This window comes from Belonocnema kinseyi, chromosome 3 (assembly GCF_010883055.1).
Source record: "Belonocnema kinseyi isolate 2016_QV_RU_SX_M_011 chromosome 3, B_treatae_v1, whole genome shotgun sequence".
In the NCBI taxonomy this organism is placed as follows: Eukaryota; Metazoa; Arthropoda; class Insecta; order Hymenoptera; family Cynipidae; genus Belonocnema; species Belonocnema kinseyi.
In genome coordinates, this window is record NC_046659.1 from 84664606 (window position 1) to 84686900 (window position 22295).

The 22295-nt window shown below is 34.2% G+C and overlaps 1 protein-coding gene and 1 long non-coding RNA gene across 2 annotated transcripts in view; one reads left to right on the forward strand and one right to left on the reverse strand.

The window, feature by feature from the left end:
* Positions 1 to 248: 248 nt before the first annotated feature.
* The window catches only part of LOC117168684, a 100939-nt gene continuing 78892 nt past the window's right edge, over positions 249 to 22295 (reverse strand). Inside the window, exon 4 of the long non-coding RNA XR_004466538.1 lies at positions 249 to 288. This is a non-coding gene — a long non-coding RNA (uncharacterized LOC117168684). The remainder of the gene's footprint in view (positions 289 to 22295) is intronic.
* Positions 17859 to 22295, forward strand: part of LOC117168682 — a 39985-nt gene continuing 35548 nt past the window's right edge. Inside the window, exon 1 of the mRNA XM_033354355.1 lies at positions 17859 to 18857. Within this exon, the coding sequence (XP_033210246.1) occupies positions 18739 to 18857 (119 nt within the window). The 5' untranslated portion in view covers positions 17859 to 18738. The remainder of the gene's footprint in view (positions 18858 to 22295) is intronic.

The following is a 22295-nucleotide window of genomic DNA, read 5'->3' on the forward strand; positions in this document are numbered from 1 at the left end:
ACAATTAATCCCTTATACGAACTCGATGATAATATTCGAGGACATCATTGAAACAAATGGCTAAAATATTCAAACCTGGTTTCTTCTTGAATTCGATTGGCTCGTTTTGAAGCTCCTGAGGTGTATACGTGCACCTAGATGCCCGTAGGTTGGATATTATTCTACACGCGTGACAGGTGCATGTCACGCATGCTTTCTACGACTTGTTTTCTTACACAAGACGTCGCATTCATGATCTTGCTTCTAAGGTTTTCACCTGCAGCTGGAAATACCCAGACGGCAATAAATCTGCAAAAAATATTTTGATATCTTTGCAAATCTTTCGAAATCCCCTGAAATCTTTTAAATCTCTTTAAATCTTTGAAAACTCATTAAAATCCACTAATATCCTTCAAAATTTGCAAAAATACTTCGGCATCAGCACTCAATTGAGGTTTACCACGTGCAGTTTTGCAGTTTATTTCACAATAAATAATCAATTCCAGTTGAACACATATCCTCCTTTTGCAAAAGTTCGTGTGAAGAATATATGTTCCACACTTACCTGAAAAATTAAGAAAGTATTTAGATTAGTATTCTTTTAAAGTTCAGATTGCAATTTTTAAAAAATTATATAAAAATTTTAAGACCAAACATTTTATGAATCATTTTGGTTTAATTAAAAACTAAGGCACAGTTATGGTAATGATTAATTATTTAAAAAACACCAGATGATAAAAAAAACATTATATGAAATCATTTAAAATCCTTTAAGGTCCGGAGATTTATTTGGAAATCTTTTAAAATCCCTTAAAACGCTTTAAAAACTGAGAAAATCTTCGAAATTGCTTATTAATAATGTGAGGCTTTTTAGGAGGTAATGGTGCCAGAAGATCTTACGAATCCTTAGATTGAAGGGGGGGGGGGGGGGACAAAGTATTTTTTCCGTACATTTCTCTATCTAATTACTTTTTTTATATGCTAATTAATACATGTTTTGGCTGTTGAAATTACTCTTTATACTATTACACACATCGTATCAATATCATGGTTTATATTTTATAGTGTAATACTTCATATTACACCTGTCCAATAAATATAAAGTCTCGGAAATCATCGATATATCCCTTAAAATTCATTAAAATCTTTTTTTAAACAAACTTTTTAAAAAACTTTGGTAATCGGCAGCGTATGAAATCCTTTGAAATCCCGTAAAATCCTTTAAAACATTATAATTCCATCTACAACAATTATTGTACATATTAAATCTTTAAATCATTCTTGAAATCTTTCAAAATCCCTTGAGACCTCATGAAGTCCTTAAAAAGCTTTTGAAATCTTGCTAAATTTCGTAAAATATGTAATTCTTTTATTATTATTGTCAAACACCTTAAAATACCTTGAAATCCGATTAAATACTTTCAAATCTGTTGGAATCCGATGAAACCTTGTACACAGTGAAAATATTTCATTTATTTTTGATATATTGAGAGAAAAATATATATTCTTATGTGACAAGAGCACGATGGGTCAACAAAATATTACGAATCCTTTGAATAGGGGGGGGGGGAGTCAAAAGTTTCAAAAATCATCCTTATATAATTTATCCTTATGTAATGGACGTTCCCCAAGTTATCGTGAACTTTAAAGCTTGCTAACAATAAACAAGAAACATCAGTGGCGTTTTGCTTGTTATTTAACTTAAAAAATATTTTAGACTGCAAGCAACAAGCGGACATTGCTCACACGTTTCCCTATCTGGGTAGCCAAGAGGAGTTAGGGCGGGCTGGTAGTGCCTTGCTTTTGCTCTTCGCTCTGCTCGCGGAATGAGGTAACGGTTTCGCTAATAAATATCGTGATTGCATACCAAAGTGGGACGAACTCGGTCCGTGCCTCGAAATAATTAAAACCCGCAGAGGTATGTCTAAATCGAAGTAACAGAATCGCTCACAAGAGAACGACATGATTCATGGTCAGTAATTAAAAATTTCGCCCGACCGCGGAATAACGTTATGTCAAACGGAAGTCGGTCTTGACTTTAGATGACTGGTATCTACGCGCTTAACTATTTTTTATGAGAATTCCGAATATGTAGAGTTTCAGAGATCCTTGAGATTAAAAGCCTTTAAAGCTATGAAAAAATGATTAAGTGCCACTTAAAATGGACTACTGATATGATTGTACAGGCATTAGATAGAGTCTCTAAATCCCAATCAGTGTAAAATTTAATTTAAGCAAAGATCAAGATGTGAGCTAAGCAGGATTTCCCACCCATTTTTCTGTTTAAGTTTAATACTAAAGTATAATTTGTTTTTCTGTTACAGGTACGTATAAAGTCTGGGCGAATGCAACCATGATGTATCGTAAGTTTTTCAATATTACACCGCATGAACACAGAATTGGTGGGATTCCTGATCCAAAGTAAGGTGTTGCATTCACAACAAAATAGTATCAAACCTCGATTTAATGTCAATTTCAGGATTAAGCGTGACATTAAATACAGTCTCGAAACTATTTTGACTCTCTCCTGTTTAGTCTCTTTCTTGTTTCGCTCTCTGTATTGTGACGTTTGAGTGAGCAATGCATATCTTCCCGCAGCGCCTCTCACTCATCCCCACCGCGCGACGTCAATTCTCGGAAACATTAAATCAAGGAACACTAAATCCAGGTTTGACTGTAGTTGAACTTTTAAACAAAAAATACGAATTTTTACAGTAAAAACTGAATGTTCCCTTTTGTTGCATAGAACGTGGCAACATCTGTGAGACTTTTTTTTTGCAGCTCCCTTAGAACTAAAAATTAGTTGTACAATTTTCGACAAAAAAATTAAAATATTAACAAAATAGTTGAATCTGCAACAAATTAAATAATTTTTCTACAAAATAGTTGAATTTTTAACCATACAGCTCAATGTCTAATCCACAAAGATTAATGTTCGACCAAAAATATAGAAAAGTTATGTAATTAATTGATAAATTATCCACTAAAATAATGAATCTTTAACAAAAAATATTAATTTTGAACAAAAAAGTTTCACAATCAACTAAGTAGGTAAATTTTAAACCAAAAAGGTGATTTGTTAAACAAGAATGTTCATTTTCCACAAAAAGACGAATTTTCAAGAAAATGCATGAATTTCCAAACAAGTAGATAAACTTTCAACTTAAAAAGATTGATTTTTAACCAACTAATTTTTAAAATAAGTAAATAATCTTTCTATCAAAGTTATTTTTTGCATAGGTTAATTTTCTTCTTAAAAAAATTATTTTAACGATTCCAGCTATAAAAAAAATTATTTCAAAATTAGATCTTAATCAAAAATAGTTAAATATTATTATTGGAATCTATTAATTCCGTTCGCATTTCAGCTGAACACTGCCCCCCCCCCCTCCTGACATCAAAATCGTATTTTTTAGCACCCCCTCCAAAATAGCTAACCTACTTTATAAACGAACCCTAAGGTATAGAATTATCAGTAAATTCTAGGTGTCGATAATACAATCAACTTGATTATAGGCCCACAGAATTGAGAAATTTATCGGTTACACTCTGCAGGTGCGACAAACCAACTTGGAAAACATCCTTGGAAAGCCACATATGTAGGAAGACACCTATAGGGTGGGCATCGAGACAATGTTTGCTCAGCCGAGCATTTCGGGGATGATTCACGCTTGGGGAGGCTAATGGCTCGATAATCGTGCCTCACGAATTTATCGACGTTACACCAACGAGATTCCCCTATTTACGACGATTCGTTTCGAGGAGATTGCATTAAATCTTCCGTTCGATAATCCCCGCAATTCAAATCTGATTAAGGGGATGAAATTTTGCTGACTTTGTCACAATCTATTTGTTGCCATCAACAAGGAAAAAATCGGTTTCTCAATTAGCGATATTTCATCTCCGGATGAGTTCATCTCCAATCGGTGGAGTGCTCGAATAACATCAATATTCGATAACTTGGCCGTGAACTTGACTTTGACCTCTCACGATCACATTCTGAATATCGATCTCTAAAAAAGAAATCCACCACAGTATTATGATTCGGGTTATATTACCCCATTGAAACGTAGATAGGTAGGGTTGTAAAATTTCATGAAACTTTGCAAACCTTTCCAAATGTTAAAAAGTCTAAAATATTAAACCGGACAGATTTTAAACATTTTATTCTGTCTTGATATATTATTATTTAAAAAATGAGAAATTATCATTTTTCTTCAAGACTTAAGATTGTTTCAGCCCAAGTCGGGCCCCTCGGTATTTACAATTAGTCACGAAAACATTTTTGTAATTCAATCAAGAGATCTGATACGAGTAGTATGCATGGTTTGAAAAGTAGGCATATCCAGGAACTATCGCTTAAGGTGGGATCCGAACCACCAGAACTTCGTTAAAAGTACATAGAAAAATTTCCAGAAAAACCGGTACAGATTACACACTCGGTTCTAGCCGGGGATCAGATAGTTCATATGAGAAAAGTGAGAACAATATAAGTGTAAGAGGCATTATAAGATGGGGGCGGGGGGGGGGGGGTATATATTTTTAGAATAACCTAAAATTCCCGTTCTGTTTATTTAAGTAACACGTTCGTTCAGCAACACTGCTGCGACCTTGGTCGCTGATCAATCTCTCTAGTAAGTACCCCATACGAAGAGTTTCATAAAGTTATTATATAAAGCTCTCTACTCAGGCCCATTAGTTTCCGAGGTCTTTCGTTTCAGAGTTTCGTTTTTAAGAATATACCAACTGTTTTGGCGACTTTTTAACGCCAATGAGAAAATTTTTCTCAGTATAGTTTCGATAGGGGTTTTAATGCGCTTTTCACTTACTATAACATAAGCATTTTTTGAAAAAATAAATATTTGAAGTTCAAAAATAAGGGTCAAATTTAAATTGGACTTTTTTCACCAAAGGACGCGTTTTAAAAAATTTGTGGTAGGTCAAATATTTTTTCCAGAAATTGATTATGTTCATTAGAAAAAGCGTGAAATGAAACTTTCAAAAGTATGCGAAACAAAATTTCCAAAACAGCTCGTATATTTTTTAAAACCACCCATCGCTTCTTTTTGCGGATAAAAAATAAATCGTTGTTTTTGTCGCCATTAGAAGAGTTAAAAGTCGCTTAAATAGATTATTATATCCACGAAAAAAATTACATTTTCACCCCTTCCCCTTGGTTAATATTTATCCAAAAGAAAAAATTGTTCTCCATTAACTATCAAATTCAATAGCACACTTTACCAAAGCTTTACTTAGATCGAACAGCTTTGTATTTTTGAATCGGTACACTTGTAAAATACTGCCCCATACATAAAGTAATCGGTACAATGATTGGCTGCTGAGGGAATTTTTCCAGTTTAAAAATTTGTAGAAAACACTATAAGCCTCGAAAGAAATTCTATAATACACAGATAGGTGATAAATGTTATAAATCTTCAAATTACCATATAGAAGGTTAAACGTTAAAAGCAGTAATTTATAATTGAAGAAATTAACAATAATATCAGAAAACACAACGATTGGCCGCAAGGAAATAGTTAATAACATATAGGCAAATGATTTTATGATTAACCACTGAAATGTGGTAAAATACAGTCCTTTGCCACCTTATTGGTCATATCAGTTTATAGATTATTAATTTCAAAGCACAGTGATTAGCCTCTAAATTGTATAACGATTGGCGGGAGTCAAAAATGGCTTTTGACTGCTTTTTATCATTTTCCCTAAGACAGAGTGACAAAGCATTATATACAGTATATAAAAAGTTAAAACAAACATGAATAAATTTTTGCAAAAATATTAGTTATTTGCTTTTTTGATAATGTGGCCAATCAGTACGTTTCCACTTTGTTCACGATGAAAAAGATTGCCCAACCCATTTATCGACATAAATACATATGATTTTCAGGTTAGCATAATACTTTCGTGAATCTTGATTCACCTAATTCAATTAATATACAAAAGTGGTTTGTTAAATCTATTGTAGTAATTAAAAAAAGAATAATTTTCAACAAGCGGACACTCTTAACTTCAACAGCTTTTCGTTAAAATTCCTTACTCATTCAGCATCACCGCATCAACCTAGTTTTTCAAATACGCTACGGAATTGTTTGCGCTTCATTTAGAACTGTTTATTAGTAGTTTTATTTCTGCGAATTTTTAATACAAGCGTATTTAAATGAGATGGTCAATCATTGGGGGTGGCAAACTATTGTACTGATTACCCTAGGACCCTAGGTTATTATTCTCAGGATCCATCAAAACGAGACACACCTCGATGCTCTCTCATCAGACGGATCGTATCTTTTCACTCTTCCTCTTGATTTTTTTGCTGGAGATGAATCAAGAATGCCTATCAATTCATACCCACAATTCATATCTTCGAGTAAGGAGACGCTGAGTTTTCGAGATGAGCTCTGAAGCGATCGGTGGATCCATTAGCCATTAGCTAATCTGTCTACCCATCGAGCCGTCGAAAGGAACAATGGTACCAAAGAACGAGGAATCGATTTTTCACGCCTTTCTTTCCTACTGGCATTGCCATTGCCATTTTTTCTCTGATGCATTAGGCACTTTGCCACCCGTTCACATTAATTTCCATCGTTGACCCTGATGGAGCCGCTAGACTCGTCATCCTTCGAAATTCTTCGAAATTCCCATTGTCTATAAACGATCGACAGTGACCGATTTCGTGGATCGTTTAGTTTATTAAATGTATTTCCCATACTGCAAACTGACCCCACAGATCGAGCCTCACAATATTTTATTTGGAACAGTTGCTCCGGGAGATTCTATCAATGATACGCCATTCGAATGCATACGTATAGGGTTAGTGCCGGATCTAAACTTTATGGGAGCTTAGGTCATTGTTACCAGTTTCTGAGGAGATCCCCCTTACTATATGATTTATGCGCCTGGGTAAAATAGTCCCAACGATCCGAGCCCATCAGAACACAACTAAGCATTGTATTCTTTTATGGCTCTCGCGTGTTTTTGGTTTTTACGACGGATATTTGTTTAGTCTAATTTTTAATTCCAATTGCACAAAAACATTATTAAAATTAATAGGCAAAATGCCTATTAATTTATCACAGGCTGCACAGTCTTTCCCCTATTCCCCTATTTTCTCCTTTCTCTCAATCGAGATTCCATTTTTCTTGTTTGAAAAGTCTACTATTACATATTTGGCTCACAATTTTATAACTTGGTTAAAAAATTATTTATTTTGTTTAAAATTCAACAATTTTGTTAGTCATTCTTTTTGGTTGAAAATTCAACTTTTTGTAGAAAAATTGTCTTTTGGCTTAAACATTCAATAATATGGTTGACATGTTTTCATTCTTGACTAAAAAAATATTTATTGGTGAAAAAATCGACTATTTCGTTAAACGTTTGACTGTTTTTTTTTTTTTTAATTTAACTGTTTTCTAATTGAAATTAAAATCTTTTTTGGCTGAAATATCGTCTAATACATCTTTCATTGAGAATTCATCTTTTTCCGTTAAAAATTGTATGATTTGATCGAAAAGATAATTATCTTTTAAAGAATTCAAAAGACATTTTTTGCTGTGAAAATACTAACTATTTTGTTGAAAATTCTTTCTTTTTGTTCTTTTTTTAATGAACTTTTCTCTTTTTTGTTGAGATATCAACTATTACATGTTCATGTTACAGGTTTTCGGGTTGAATTTTGAACTATTTAGGAGAAAATGCGACTTTTCGGCCTAACATTTTTAACAATTCGATAGAACATTCAACGTTTTAGTTAAAAATTATCCTTTTTCTCGATTTTTTTTCTTTTTAACAGAAAAATCGTCTTTTGTTGAAAATTCAATTATTTATGTTAAAAATTTAACTATTTTGTTAAAACTTAATCTTCTTTGAATGAATTTAATTACTTTTTATTGTTGTTGACGATGAAGTACAAAATTATCAAACAAATCGTTTAGGAAGTATTTGAAACTGGTTTCATTAAAAATGCAAAAGGAATGTCTTTCAAAACATCTTGATTCTAATGTTTTGAATTTGTGGTTATTATCCTTAAAAAATAATTTCTAACCTTGTTAAAAAGGGGAGAAAGCGGAAAATTAGGCCAGAATGCTTGATGTTTCGTGTTTTAAGGAATTTTTCAAATTCAAGGCAAAAAAACGGAACGGACTATGATGCCTGCTATATAAAAGTAGCAGCTTTAATAACAGAAAAGGTGTTACCAAGATAATCGAAAAGCAGAGCCTAATTCATAAAAAAATTATCGGTATAATGGTGACGGTTTCTAGATAAGCCCTGAACGGAAATTCGGTGTGCGAGAGCGTGTCACTGAGTTTCAAAATCGCATTTCCTCATTCCGATGGGCCACGAGAGGCACAATATATCCTTGCATTACGGTATAATCTGAGTTCGCTGGATAAATATAAACATTAAACACACCATCGCGTGGCCCAGGAATGGTTCTTAATATCTTTCACAACTCTCGAGAGTCCACTCGAAGAATTTCCCATGAATCGAAGACGCATAATACCTTGTAAATACTCGCGCGGGCCACGTAATCCAGCCAAGCATAATGGCGAACCCCATAGGTACCCTGGCACCTTGTATTATGCCCGAAGAAGGTACCCACAGCACGCACATATCCACCCTCCGATTTTTCGATGTGAGTGTTTATGTCTGCCAGTGTGTGTGTGTGAAGAGTGAACACAATGGCAAATGGTATTCTATTATTCAAGATGGGGCCTACGTCTACGCGGTCTCGAGACCAGTGGAATGCAAGCACGAAATCATTCTCCGATATCTCACCGTAGCGTGTGGGTCCCCCTGTATCCCCTTTCCTCCATCGACACAACCACCGTGACCCGATCCTAACCTGAGCATCGACAGTCATCCCCTCGTGAGGGTCCGCAGCCTGACACGGTCATTCGTCACGTACTGGTCTAATAATCCTCTTTACTCGAACATTTCCCAAGTACAACATTAATTATGGCGTGTGGTGCCGATCCACAGATCCTCGTGGCCACCCAGACAGCAAAGTCCCCAAGACGCCTTACAGACGTACTTTAAATGGCTTTTGCAAATCTTCCCACTTGATCAGTATTTATGAATGAGATTTTAGGTTGTTGTCAGCATTAATCATCATTTAACATCTTCACTGTTTCGGAAAATTATTGTTGGATTTTTATACGAAACTTAAGACTATCAGGCTGGCAAATCCGCTTATGACCTTGGAATTCACAAATTTGAAATTTCGAATCATAATTTTATTTTTAAATAATGATGAACTGCTAGATTAATAGTGAATCCAAGATTCTTAAAATATCAGGATGTCTAACTGAACGGGAAATCAGAAAAAACAGGATGTGACCGGGAATTTGATTCAGTGAACATTTTTCTCTCCAATGTACTGATATGCAAATTAAAAGTGGTTTAATATATTTTATTACTCTAATTCTGAGTTGGAACAAGAACTTTCTCAAAGAATTGAAAATATAATTTGGGATAGGGTATTTTAGTGAAGAATTACAATTTTCACTTTGAGGCAGGAAATTTTCTAAAAGCTTCATAATTCTGATTTTAGAATTGGAACAACGAATTTTTGAAAGCAAGTTTTACGTTCGAACAGGGAATTTCCGTAAAGAATTATAGTTTTCAATCTAGATTCATTTTAGAACAGAAAATATTTTTTTCAAATGATCATTTTCACTTTAGAATAGGGAATTTTTCTATAAAGAATTATAATTTAGGCTTCTTTCACATTCCAAAATTCTCTGATTAAATTCAGAATTTTAATTCTTATCACAGAAAATTATCTGATATTCCAACCCAGAATTTTAATTCTTTTTAAAAATTACTTGTTTCAAATCAGAAATTTTTTTAATCGTTTAGAACAATTATAGATCTCCTGAAATCTTAAAAAATAGTTTAAAATCAATTAAATCTTTTAAACTCTTTCAAATTCATCGAGAAAAAATAACAATTGAACGGAAGAAAATCAGGAATTTAAAATCATCCGTCGGGTAGACACCCTGAATACCAAATTCCATTGAAATCTATACTTCTTGTAATTTCAATCGCCTTGTTTTAATGTTTTAATTTGGTAACATTAGGAGACTTTGCAACTTGATGATCAAAAATTGACTTCCCTACAATAGATAAGGCAACATAGGCCTATGCCCTACGGTATAGGTGATTATTAATTAAGAATACTAATGCATCTTAAATAGGTTATAATATTTAAATAATACTTAAGATACTACTACGTTGTAATAAATTAAAATGCATTATTCAGCGTATATTTTGCTCTGAATTAATGATTTGTAGGTTGCATTATATATACTGTAGAATATTCTCCCATTTATTTCATATACATTTATTTGTTTAAAGTTTAAACGAAAGAGAAAATTTCATGAATCTTCTTGATACATTTATTCAATATAAATTGCAATGAGAATTAAACGAGTCGTATAATAATCGTTTTATTATTTTTCATATTCTATTTTTTATTTAAAGATTACCCTGCTAAACTAGGTGTCAGAAAAAATCTTAAACAAATGCTAACAATTTGTTTCTTTACAAGCTACCTAAATTATTTTTACAATGAACAAAATAAAACCGAAAAAAAAGAAGTATTTAATTATTAAACTTGCTCAAAATAAAGGTGAGTTTCTTACAACATATATTTTTTTTTTGGCAACTTCAATAAATAAATTCTGCCTTTCGTGCGGAAATAGGTTTTAAATTCTTGTAAACCCCACTTCGAAAAAATCGATTTTTTAAAATAGATTGAGAGTTAGTTTTAAAATAGTCTTTTAGCATATTGAGGAAACAAAAAATAAATAAATCTGGATGTTACTGTATCTTTAATTAGACTTAAATCTGAAATCGCGGAATGGCCTGAAAACTTTCATGGAATAATAGGGAACCATATTCAACCATAAAATCCCATTTGCATGCACCTTTAGATGAAATTAAGTTCAGGTCCAAAGAGGACAAAGCGAGGAAATATTTTTATTTTGTTTATAATCATTAAAAACATATTCTCAAAAAGTCAACTTGTGCAACATAATTGCACAAAAATACTTAAAATAAGAGAAGTATGTTTTCAATTATCAGTTTAATCAACTCATTAGAGATTATTATATAACCAAGGAAAAATAAGGGAAAATAAGAAAAAAGTGGACCAAACCATTTTTTGACTTAGGAGTCATTTTAGTAGAAAACCACGGTTAAATATTATAATCTTGTGTTTTATATTAAATATAGATTCCTTATAAAAATGTATTGAAACATCAAAAGCTATATAGTCAGGACTTATCTTTTTTCATGTTCTCACAAAGACTTTGACGACAGGCGAAATACATTCCAAACACCTAATTTTTAACAATTCAATCTCTATAACGCCAGGTACCTGCGCTTAGCTTTTAGCGCCACAGGTCCTGTGTACATAGTATTTCGACTCAGAAGCATGTTGTGCAAACCGCAGAAAAGTCCTTGAGAATGGATCAATATTTGCAGAAGACTTTTATTTGGTGGGTCCCAAGGTGGGCCTCTGCAAAGGTATAATGTACATGTGTCTTACTCATAAGTGCGTCGTTTTACCTACTACCTTACATTCGTTCAATACCCCAGTGTCCTCATATTCTGATAAAAGTCTGGAGACCAGACGACAAGATGTGTAACAAACGAATCGAGGGGTCAGCGATCAAGGTTCCGGCCGGGTTTGTTTGAGAACGGTTTAAAGATCTTTGCCGTATAGTTAATAGTATGGACTATCGAGCGTGACTCGACTTTATTAAAACGAGTCAGTCTTCTGCTTCTGCCCTAAGCCGAAGTGAGCCAACAATTGGACCCTGCAGCACCAAAACGCACCTCTTCCACTCAGGGCTCAGAGGGCTCATAACAATAAAAGAACCAAGGGTTACCGTCTCGCCGTAAGTGCTAGGATTAACTCGATGCCAAGTTCCGCTTTACGCCGGCTGGGAAACTAAAAAGCTCCGTTTACGAGCTAAATTCGAAGGAAGTTTTCAACAGTGTTTGGTGCTCGTAACTCTTCGAGCACGAGAATCGACGAGTGAGCCAGTGATGTTCTCAGGAGTCCATCGTGAACAGCCGGCCAACTTTTATCGCTGCAATCCTAGTTGGAATTTTGACTGGTCTTTCATCGTAATGCACGACTCGAATCTCGATTGAAAAACTTTGCAATTTTCTAGTTTAGGACCAAAACCTAGAATTTAGATTCTACATTCAGCAGGTAATCATTTCTTCACCTCTCGGATGTATAGCATTGTAATTTGGACACGTCGACCTGTAAATCCTACCTGAATTTGAGCAGTGCTAAATAGTCGAGCCAGATTTTACACTGCCCTGCAAAAGTTTGGACTCACTGAGAAAAATCTTTTTTTTTTCGCATTTATCGCTTTAATTATACCGGAGCTAAAAAATGTCTCTTTAAAAGGTTGATTGTTGTCGAAATTCTGTTTAAAATAAGCCCAGGGTGAAGCCAATTTGTCTAGTTTTTAAGTAGATATTGCAAAAATAGTGTAAATTTCAATGTTTTCTTAAATTTTAAATAACTTCCTAAATAGTCAACGTTTTTCAATGTTCTTGGGCTCATTTTGAAGCTTTTTTTCACCGTATCACAATAGCTTACGAATATGAATTGTAAAAAATTTCTTTTCGAATAGCAAGAACTTGAATTTGTAACAAAAAAGTTGCAAAAATTGAAATATCATTTTTAGTAACAAAAATAATTTTGTAAAATATATGAAACATATAATCATGAATTTTCTATGTAATTTCCCCAAAATATATATGTATTAAACTTTTATTCTGATTTACCTACGCATAAGATGTTTTCAAATTTATCCAACTTTTTTATTACAACTTCAGGTTCTTGCAATTCGAAAAAAAATTTTTTACGACTTACACTCGTAAGCTATTGTGATACGGTGAAAAAAGCTTCAAAATGAATCCAAGGACATTGAAAAACGTTGACTATTTCGGAAGTTATTGAAAATTTAAGAAAAAATTGAAATTTACACTATTTTTGCAATATCTACTTAAAAACTAGACAAATTAGCTTCACCCTGGGCTTATTTTAAATAGAATTTTGAAAACAATCAACTTTTTAAAGATGCATTTTTTTAGCTACGGTATAATTAAAGCGATAAATACCAAAAAAATGATTTTTCTAAGTGAGTCCAAACTTTTGCAGGGCAGTGTACATTTAGGTGGAATTAACTTTACATTATACCGTCGGAATTTGTCGACACGACTAGCACGAATGGTACACTGAAAAAATAGTTAGTTGGGCCAAATATTTAGTTTGTAATATATGGTGCTATTATTTTATTAGTTGGAACCGTTTTTCTAGTTTCTGGTAGTTGGTACTAATTGAATATTCACTGTGACTAAAGGAATTTGTGTATCAAATAATAAAATAGCAGTATTATTTAATAAAATAGCAGTACCATACCGTACTTCTAAATAGTTGGCCCAACTATCGATTTTTTTAGTGTATTTAACGTATTTACTGTATTTAATTTAAAGTTTAAAACGCGATTACTCATTACAAAAAAGAGCAAGAAGGTTTTTAAAAAACCGCAAACTGAAACTGGATGCAGGGATGCTTGGAAATTTGTTGGTTCTATCTTGACAATGCGCAAATATTTTGGAAATCTTACTGCCTTAAATTAAATTAAATTAAACTTATTAAACAGTGCACGATTTTTCTCAACACGCTCCACGCTCTTTATTATAAGTTTTAATTTATCAATACTTCTTAATATATGATTGTTCTGAAATCGTCAATCATTGTCACAGGTGGTCAATCACTGTAACACTACGGGCTACTCACGGAGAAATCTCGAATTCTTAAAAATATGAATGTGGCAGTCTTAATCAAATTCGCATAGAGAGTACTAAGATTTCTTTAAGATTGCTGGGATTGCCAAGATTTCCAAAGCTTCTCGAGATCGGGACTCTCGAGGAAAAATCGGGCTCGGCTAAGCTCGGCGGCGTTCGGATGGAGTCGGCCGTTAGTTCGACTCGCCGAGGCAGCGTGTGCAGCACGAACGTGTGAATGCTTTGTGGTGTGAATGCTCCACGCTTGGCGAAAGATTTCCAAGATTTCTAAGAGTTACTCAAAGAGTTCTCCTAAGTTTTCCAGCGCAGAAATCTAAGATTTCTCAGTGACTAGCCCCTCCCTGTAACCATTGCCCTATCTGGGAAATCCATAAAGCGTTTTGAATTTTAATTGGCCTAAATTAAAGATAAGACTTCAAAGACTGCGTGATACAAATTTCAGACGTTTCCTACATTTACTTTCGTTAGTCATGCTATGAGTTGAAGTGAAGGTACAAAATTCGAGAAATTCTTGCATTTTTTTAAAAACTTCTTATGCCGTAAGAAGATACTAATGTAGAATTAACTTTAAGTGTGTAAAACAATATCCGGGAGTTTCTAGAAAACTTTTATACCAGGTCACTTAAATTTTCTTGAGAAAGCTGAAAAATCACGTTTTGTTTTTTTTTTACCTCTTCTCTACAAACGGTCAAAAAAGTCATTATAAGCTTCCCAATGGTTTTTTTTAACAAAATCAAATTACTTTTAAACAGTTTCTGGAAACTGCTTGTACCGGGTTACTCAAATTTTCTTTAACAAGGTGCAAAAAATCACGTTTTTATGGATTGCCGATTCTACCGATGGATAGTATCCGACCAATAACCAGGTGACCTATTAAAAATTAGCCTTTACTTTGAAAGGTCGGTAGGGTTTGCTTTGAATATTATAAAAGGTCTTTTAATGCAGTTCAAATAATTGCACCTCAATTTCTTCAAAGAAATTTTTTTCTTAATTTTTGTAAAGAGAATTTATTAAATATTAGCAACGTTAGAAGTACATTAAACTTTTTGGATTATTTCTTTCCCATTTTGGAATAGTACCTTATTTCCTTTACGCATGTGAGGTAAAAAGATCCACATTTTTGATAATGATCCATTCATCAAGGGAAATATTGGATTTTATCATTTCGGTTTTTCCCTTTGAAATAAGAAATTGCATACTAAAGTGACTTAAAATGTAAATGGGCCTCAAAACGGCAATCAAGAATCAATTACCCCTTTAAGCATACAATTTGAATTTTAAATAAAATTGGCGCAATTGGTAATAAATGATTGTTCCATTCTGCAATAGATCTGCAGTTATTGTGACCTTACTTTCACGACTTTATTGTTATTACGCGAGCAGCCTGATTGTGAGCCGAAAGGCGCTAGAATTTGAAGCGCGATATTAGTGCGACTAATGACTAACACGACTGTTCGTGGGCAGATACCGGTTCTGAATTCTGAAAGACTGAAAGAGGAAAGCACTGCGATCACTGCACAGTGCACACGCGAGCAATGCACGTCGAGAGTACGAAGAGGGAGCCACATGCTTGACGCAAAATTCGATGACATTTATACAAACTTGAGATTATAATAAAGTTTCAAAATAAATATCAGTTCTATGCTACATATAATATATTATTGTAAATAAATAATCTTGATCTGACCTAAAAAAAATTAATTATTGAATCGGATATTGACCATTATAATTAATCTTTTCACTAGGAATTCGTGGCCATGCCACTATTTTGGTATTTGAAAAATTCGGGTTGGGTTTTCTGGTTATAGTAATATAACACGCGACCTTCGAACATAGAAAAAATTTTGTTGGCTCACCTCTGCCCGGGAGGGAAAACAAAAGCTTTTTCGAGTTCGGAAAAAATCTAAACAACGCATTCATCTTCTTTTCTTCGGCACCCAGAGTCGTAAAATATACATCGCTATCGCTGTGCTATATACAATAGTCCTTGGACTTCCGGTTAGTAAAAACCCGTCATAAATTTTCACGGCTTCTTAAAAAGCCCAAAACATTTTCGGCACCCGTTAACGTAACCGAGGGTCGTGGGTGTCGTGTAGCACTTAAATCTTAAAACCATCAATACAAGGTCTATGGGAGATTTTATGTTCCTAAAAACTCATAAAACGATATCGTGGAATAAATCGCGGTTCTAAGCCATGGGGAAAGATTTTTATTGCACAATAGATAATTTTAAAAAACAGCCATGCAAAGAAAATCCAAAAAATATTTGGTTGGCATTTTTATGTCTGATGTTAATTTAAAGTGACATTAAAAAAATATATATATATATTTTTCTATTCGAACGGTGTAAAATTATCCAATTTTCAAATCTCCCTTCTCATGTTATGGGGTTTAGGTCCCTCCCTTTGCTTTTGAAATAAATTTTACAAATAAGATATTTCAAACAAATAAATTAATTAAATAATTTGAGTTGAAAAGTTTCGAATTTTTAAAAGAAATATTAAACACTTCGCCGCAGAATATAAGTAAAAAAATTAAATACTTGCAATATTTTTCTTACATTTCGAAGAATTAATTAGTTACATTTCAACATTTATTTTGAACAAGCATGAAAACATTTACCATTTTTGTGTCTGCAAATGAAAGAATGCTCCGATTCCTGAAGTTTTGCACAATTTAAACGCATATAAATTTCAAAATATCTTTATTTACAAGAATTCATCCAGAATACTCTGAACACTAGCGTCGGCAATTGAAATTGAGTCGGCCTTATTTCAAGATATTGCAAAAATATTAAAAATATCATAATATTTCTTCACTCTCCAAATAATTAAGAATTCCTATTGCAGAATTTTCCGTTAGACTGAATCCTTTTCCAGCTCGTTCAGGGCTAAGCGTATGGGAAATTTTATAACACTAACCCTAGCGCTCTACTTGAATAAGAAACATGTTTAAAATTTTTTTTGATCATTTTCAAGCTTTCCTATAAAATACCTGTAAGCAGAATATAAATATTTCAACTTTTCTGTTCCAACTCGAATGTATTTATTTATTTAAAAATGTTCATTAATAGGTGCTTGCATTTATTAATTAGACCATAGCATTTAGAACATTCTATTAATTTACTATATTATAAGATAATAATTTTTTAAAACAAATTAAGGTTGTTCCAACAATTAGATATAGATTAAAAAATCTAAGAATTCGGAGAAAGTTGTATTTAAACACGTATGCATTTTTTGAACAATAAATATATAAGTAAAATCAAAAAAGGAATTCTTCAAATTTATAAATTAGGCCAAAATATTGACAAAATATATTATAAATAAAGTAGAATTTTCAAACAAATAAAAGTTGCTTAAACCATAAGAATTGACTTTGAAAAGTGAGATTTCGACTAAGCTTTCGAACTTGTCAAGAAACTAGCAATAAAATACGATTTTCTAGTTTTTTTCCATTGAAAAGTAGGATTCAAACTAAAATAAATTGTTTAAATAATAAATAATGTAAATAAAATATACGCTCCCCAAGTTCATTGAGTATACCATAGAATTCACCAAATACCCTTAATGTACGATATTCGATGGAAATAATAATTTTCGCGTATCAAAAACTGTTGGAAAAATTAAAAATGAATTAATGAATAGATAGAATCTTGTATTTTATTCATTGAAGAATTTTCTTGAAATCATAATATTGTCTATATTTTTTCAGACATTTTCACGTTTAGGGCGGAAGGGCGCAATAATTAGAATTAGAATGTTCTGCTCGAAATAAATTATCAATTTAAAAGATATGTAATATTATTGTTTCATTCCTCGAGAAAAGTCGCAAAAATTCCAGGAATTCGAATTTCTGTGTACCGGCAAAACTATTGCTCTCGTCCCGCGTGTGAGAGACACAATGCCGAAGGAGGATCGCGGAGCAGAGAATCTAACGCTCGGGTGTCTTCGGCCGAATTCGACTGCAGCCGACCCTCTCCTCGGAACCCGCTGCGAGGCGAAGGGAAATGCTTGGTCGAGACAGACGCGTTCGCGATTCCAAACGAGAAGGTATTGCGTTCGAGCTTGTCGTCGAAACACGAGCGCCGTGTACTTCAAAACTTACCTCCGTGTTTCGGTATCGCAAAATAAAAAAGTTTTTTAGTGAAATTTATTCTCCTACGAAATAAGGTGCACCGGAAAAATCTCGCGAGTGTTTCCTACTGGATAAAAGTTTAAAAAAATGAAACCGAAAGTACGACGCTGATCAGTTTCTTCCATCTTCGTGTCATGAGGAGGAGACACAGGTCTCCTCCAAAACAAAGTAAACCATTAAAGTGTTGTTACAGTGATTTTGTGAATAAATAAAAATAGTTTTCAAAAGTGGATTATTTTGAAAAAAGGAATATCTTGTGAGAAACGATTGAGTGGATAGTGTGATCACTGAACACAGTTCAGGGAACAAAAAGCTTTCGTCGCACATTCAGCGTCGGCAGTCTCGCGTGCCGCAAATTTGTGAAGATCCAGAGGATTCTGGGATAAGTTTTCTAAAAAGAGGACTATTTTGGGAGAGTGAACAAATGAGAGCGGAGGCGAAAACCGGCGAAGGAGGCTCAAGCGGCAGGTGGCCCGATGGGAGAAATTTCCAAATTTTCACCGACCCCAGGGATTAGAAATTCAGAAACTTTGGATTAACACTAGTTCAGTTGGCGAAAAAGCCAATTGAATTCTAATCTTTTAACACCGACCTTTTTTTCGAGGACACGAGAAGGATTTAAAAGTGGCGTTTATCAAAGGAATTACGAAATTCGGCGAGAATAACCCGAAAATTGAAGTGTGTGGATGTGGCTGTTTAGTGTTGAAAGGTGGTGGACGGCGACGGAAGTGCTGTGTGCGTTGATAGTTGAGGGCGGTGGTTATTACAATGGTTTCCACGTCTTTTGTGACCCTGGTGTTCCTTGTGTGCCTTCAAACGGTTTTACTATCAACCGTGAGCAACTGTGCGAAAACAATCAGTATGTACTGGAACACCACAAATTCGATGTAAGTCAATCCTTAACTTCGGTAAAGTGTTCCGTCGCATGATGGTGGAGGGTGCCCTTAGTGAGCGAAATTCTTCGTAACCAATCATTTGCTCGGTTATTTCCGAGTTTAGTGCAAGTTTTACGTTTCAGAGATAAATGTGGCTAAAATTTTTTACGACAGTTGTCAGTTATCTGGTCTGGGGTGAAATTCCTTGATGGTAGTTTGCTTTTTCCCAGATTACTTACCTCGCTGTCAGCGATCAGGTCGAAAGAAAGATCTCGTAGAATGGATACGTAAAACTTAAAAATAATGAACGGTTAATGTGTGGGAGTTGTAAAACATGAATTGCGTTGTCACTTGGTGAGAATTAAAAACAGATTTTAACTTCTTGTCCAGAATTAGTAGTTTTAGTTTAAAAAAAATTACTTTGTGAAAAAACATCCATGAACCCTTTTGAGTTTAAAATCTAAGTTTTGCATTCATTCTAATAAGTGATCTAATACCAGAATAGTTAAAAGTCTTGTGTGTAGGGCAAATACAAAATATCAGCTGATCGGTTTAACCAGATGACTCATTCAGTGATAAAGGGAATTTAACTCTCTTGTTACGAATTTGGTTGTAACTGGTTTCATTAACGCTGGCCAATGCCCATTTACTCCTGAAACGAAACTATTGCAACAAAGTGTTGCTCGTGTAACTGACACTGAATAGGGATTTGCATAAGAATACTACCTTAAAGGTTCAGTTGAATGCTAACTAAAGAGTCTCTCAGTTCATCTAAAAAGGGTGATACGATAGATTTATTAACGAAGTATTTTCCAGCTACACGGAAAAAAATGTTTTACGTTTTATGTTATATATTATACACATTTTTTAGAAATGTGTGGCCTATCCTTATACTTGAACAGTGAAGTAAGTTTTCCAGAATTTATTTTTTTCGTGAACTGGAATACTCTTGCTAATACCAGTAATATCTCGTAAAGTATAGTCGTGACAATTCGGTAATCATTACTATCTAATCAGAACGTGACTTGAAATCAACATCTTCATTGAGGAAAATATTGTTTTAAAAATATCTAGACTCTAGAGATTAACATATCTATGAACAATTCTAATATTTACATTTCAATGTCCATTTTTCTCAGTGTTAAAAATAGTCGCCGCAATAAGTCGATTATTCCTATTTTTTTCTATGCAAAAGTGCAATAATATATGATGACATTGACATGCGTGCGAGACGCAAAGACGGTGCCGACCGGCTCGAAAGTGAATCGATTTCTCATGCGAAAACGGCGGAACGGGCGTCGCCGGATGAATAACAGTCTTTCTTCCACCCCAACATTATATCGTTATTCTTTCTCCAACTCTTGCTTAGATCGTCCACTATCATCTCAAGCAGAACGTACCAATAAGCTGTATAAACAATTCTAACTCATTCTCATGTTCTATCAATAATGATATTCATATCCTCTATATGATGATTTACCCATTCGATGCAGTAGAAAATCTGAAACTGCATTGTTATAAAAGACTAGTCGAATAGATAAAAATCTCTCATTTCTAACATTATGCAGCGGGTTAAGAATTAATTGTCCGATATCCTTTTTGTTATGAGAGAAATAACCTTAGAATTGGTAATAAGAGTAATTTATTTAGTGCGCAGAGTACAAATACCAAAATAGTCTGTCTTTCCGAACTGATAGGGTTCAATTTCAAATTACTGTTATTTAATGCAAGGTTTCGCTTCTAGCAGTGCATACAATCTCTCCAAGCGATATACACTTGAAGAAATTCAGCTGTAATCAAATCGGTGTGCCGCTTACATTTAATTTTTTTTTCTCGATCGAAAGGAAAAAGTCGCTCGTTCTCGCTTTCCAATTATTCGTTCAAGACGCAAAACCAAAGCGAACGTTACCTTGCCTGCTTTCGAACGAGTGTACGGTAAACGGCTCCGTTCGTGACTTGAACAAAATCGGCTCGTGACAAAGGCGAGTCTTCCCTTCGAGAACACTGTCTCTCCTCGACTTTTACGATCTCCCCGACATCGCGCGCGTTACATGCACTGGTACAGTCCTTTGCCAATTTTCGACCTTCTATTTCCAACAAATCCAACTTCAAAGCTCAAAGTCTGACACAAAAAAGCCATCCTCTTATTCAGTGTTGAAGGCCATCAAGAATGTAACTGCCTTTTCTACAGAGATCTTCCAGCCTCCAATAGTTTAACTGGCTCCCAATTTGCGTACAAATACGTTCCAACTTTATTTGGTACTAATTTTGATGTTAAAGGTATTTCTGAATTTTCATCTTGCCTTGGTTGAAGTAGAAGCAATCATGAAAGTACACTTGCATTCCAACATCTTTTCATAATCCTCCAGATTGACCCTGCCTTTTCTATAAAGATGTTCTAGTGTCTAATAGTTGAAATTGCTTCTAATTTGTGTATACATATACTTTCAATCTTCATCTTATGCTTATTTTTATGATAGAGGAATTCCCGAATTTTTATCTAATAAACTCTTATTTCGACGTTATTAATACTTTAGTTAAAGTAGAAACAATGAGACAAAAAGCAATCAGCAAAAGACACTTAAATTCCAACAGATTTTCATTATCTTGATGATTGTCCCATTCACCCCGTTCCAAAGAGTTAACTTGTCTTATACAAAGCGATTCATAACAGGAAGAAATAAGTCCGAAGATCGCGTTCAAGTTTTACAGTAGTTAATCGAAAAGAGCATGGTTACGTTGAATCGTGGGACGCGATGCTCTTGCGGAAAATGACGAGTCATAAAAACGTCAAACGTCTTGAGATAACGGCTGTTTGCGATTGGTATGCACGATTCGAGGCGGTTCTTCGGCGAAGCTTCGGAGACTTCGATGCTAGGACGAGCATCCGCGCAGATAGATCGAACTCCCTTCCCATCGAAGTGCGATTACGTCGTGGTCCATGCGGTATCGTAGCTTGACGTTGGGAGTCAATAACCTATCTCTTCACGTATCATGAGCTCGTGCTTAGCGCATGACATTTGTCGTCGGATCTTATTTTCGTCAGCTCGTTCTTGGTCGACGCGTTGTCATGTATGTACGTTTCGTGTGTACATGGCACCCGCGAAACTCTTTATACACAGAAGACCGAAACAAAGTGAAACCAGGCGTAAAGCAGCGGTTCGGCCAAATGGATTTTGCGCTAATTGGACGACCATAAACGTGTTCTGCATTCCAAGTTTATTGCTTTTCGGAATACTTTTACGAGAGGAAGCTCGAAGGTGAAAAATTCTTATATTTACGCTTGGAGCATGTGCTGAAAGCTAATTTCACTTTTCTTTAAAGTTTAATCATCAGAAAAGTCTGTGGAATAATTCATTTGTTTATAACAATAACTTATAAGAAAAACTTTGACATTAGCCAAACTATGCGGAAGCTGTCACTTTACGGCCGTTTGAGGAGGCACAGCAA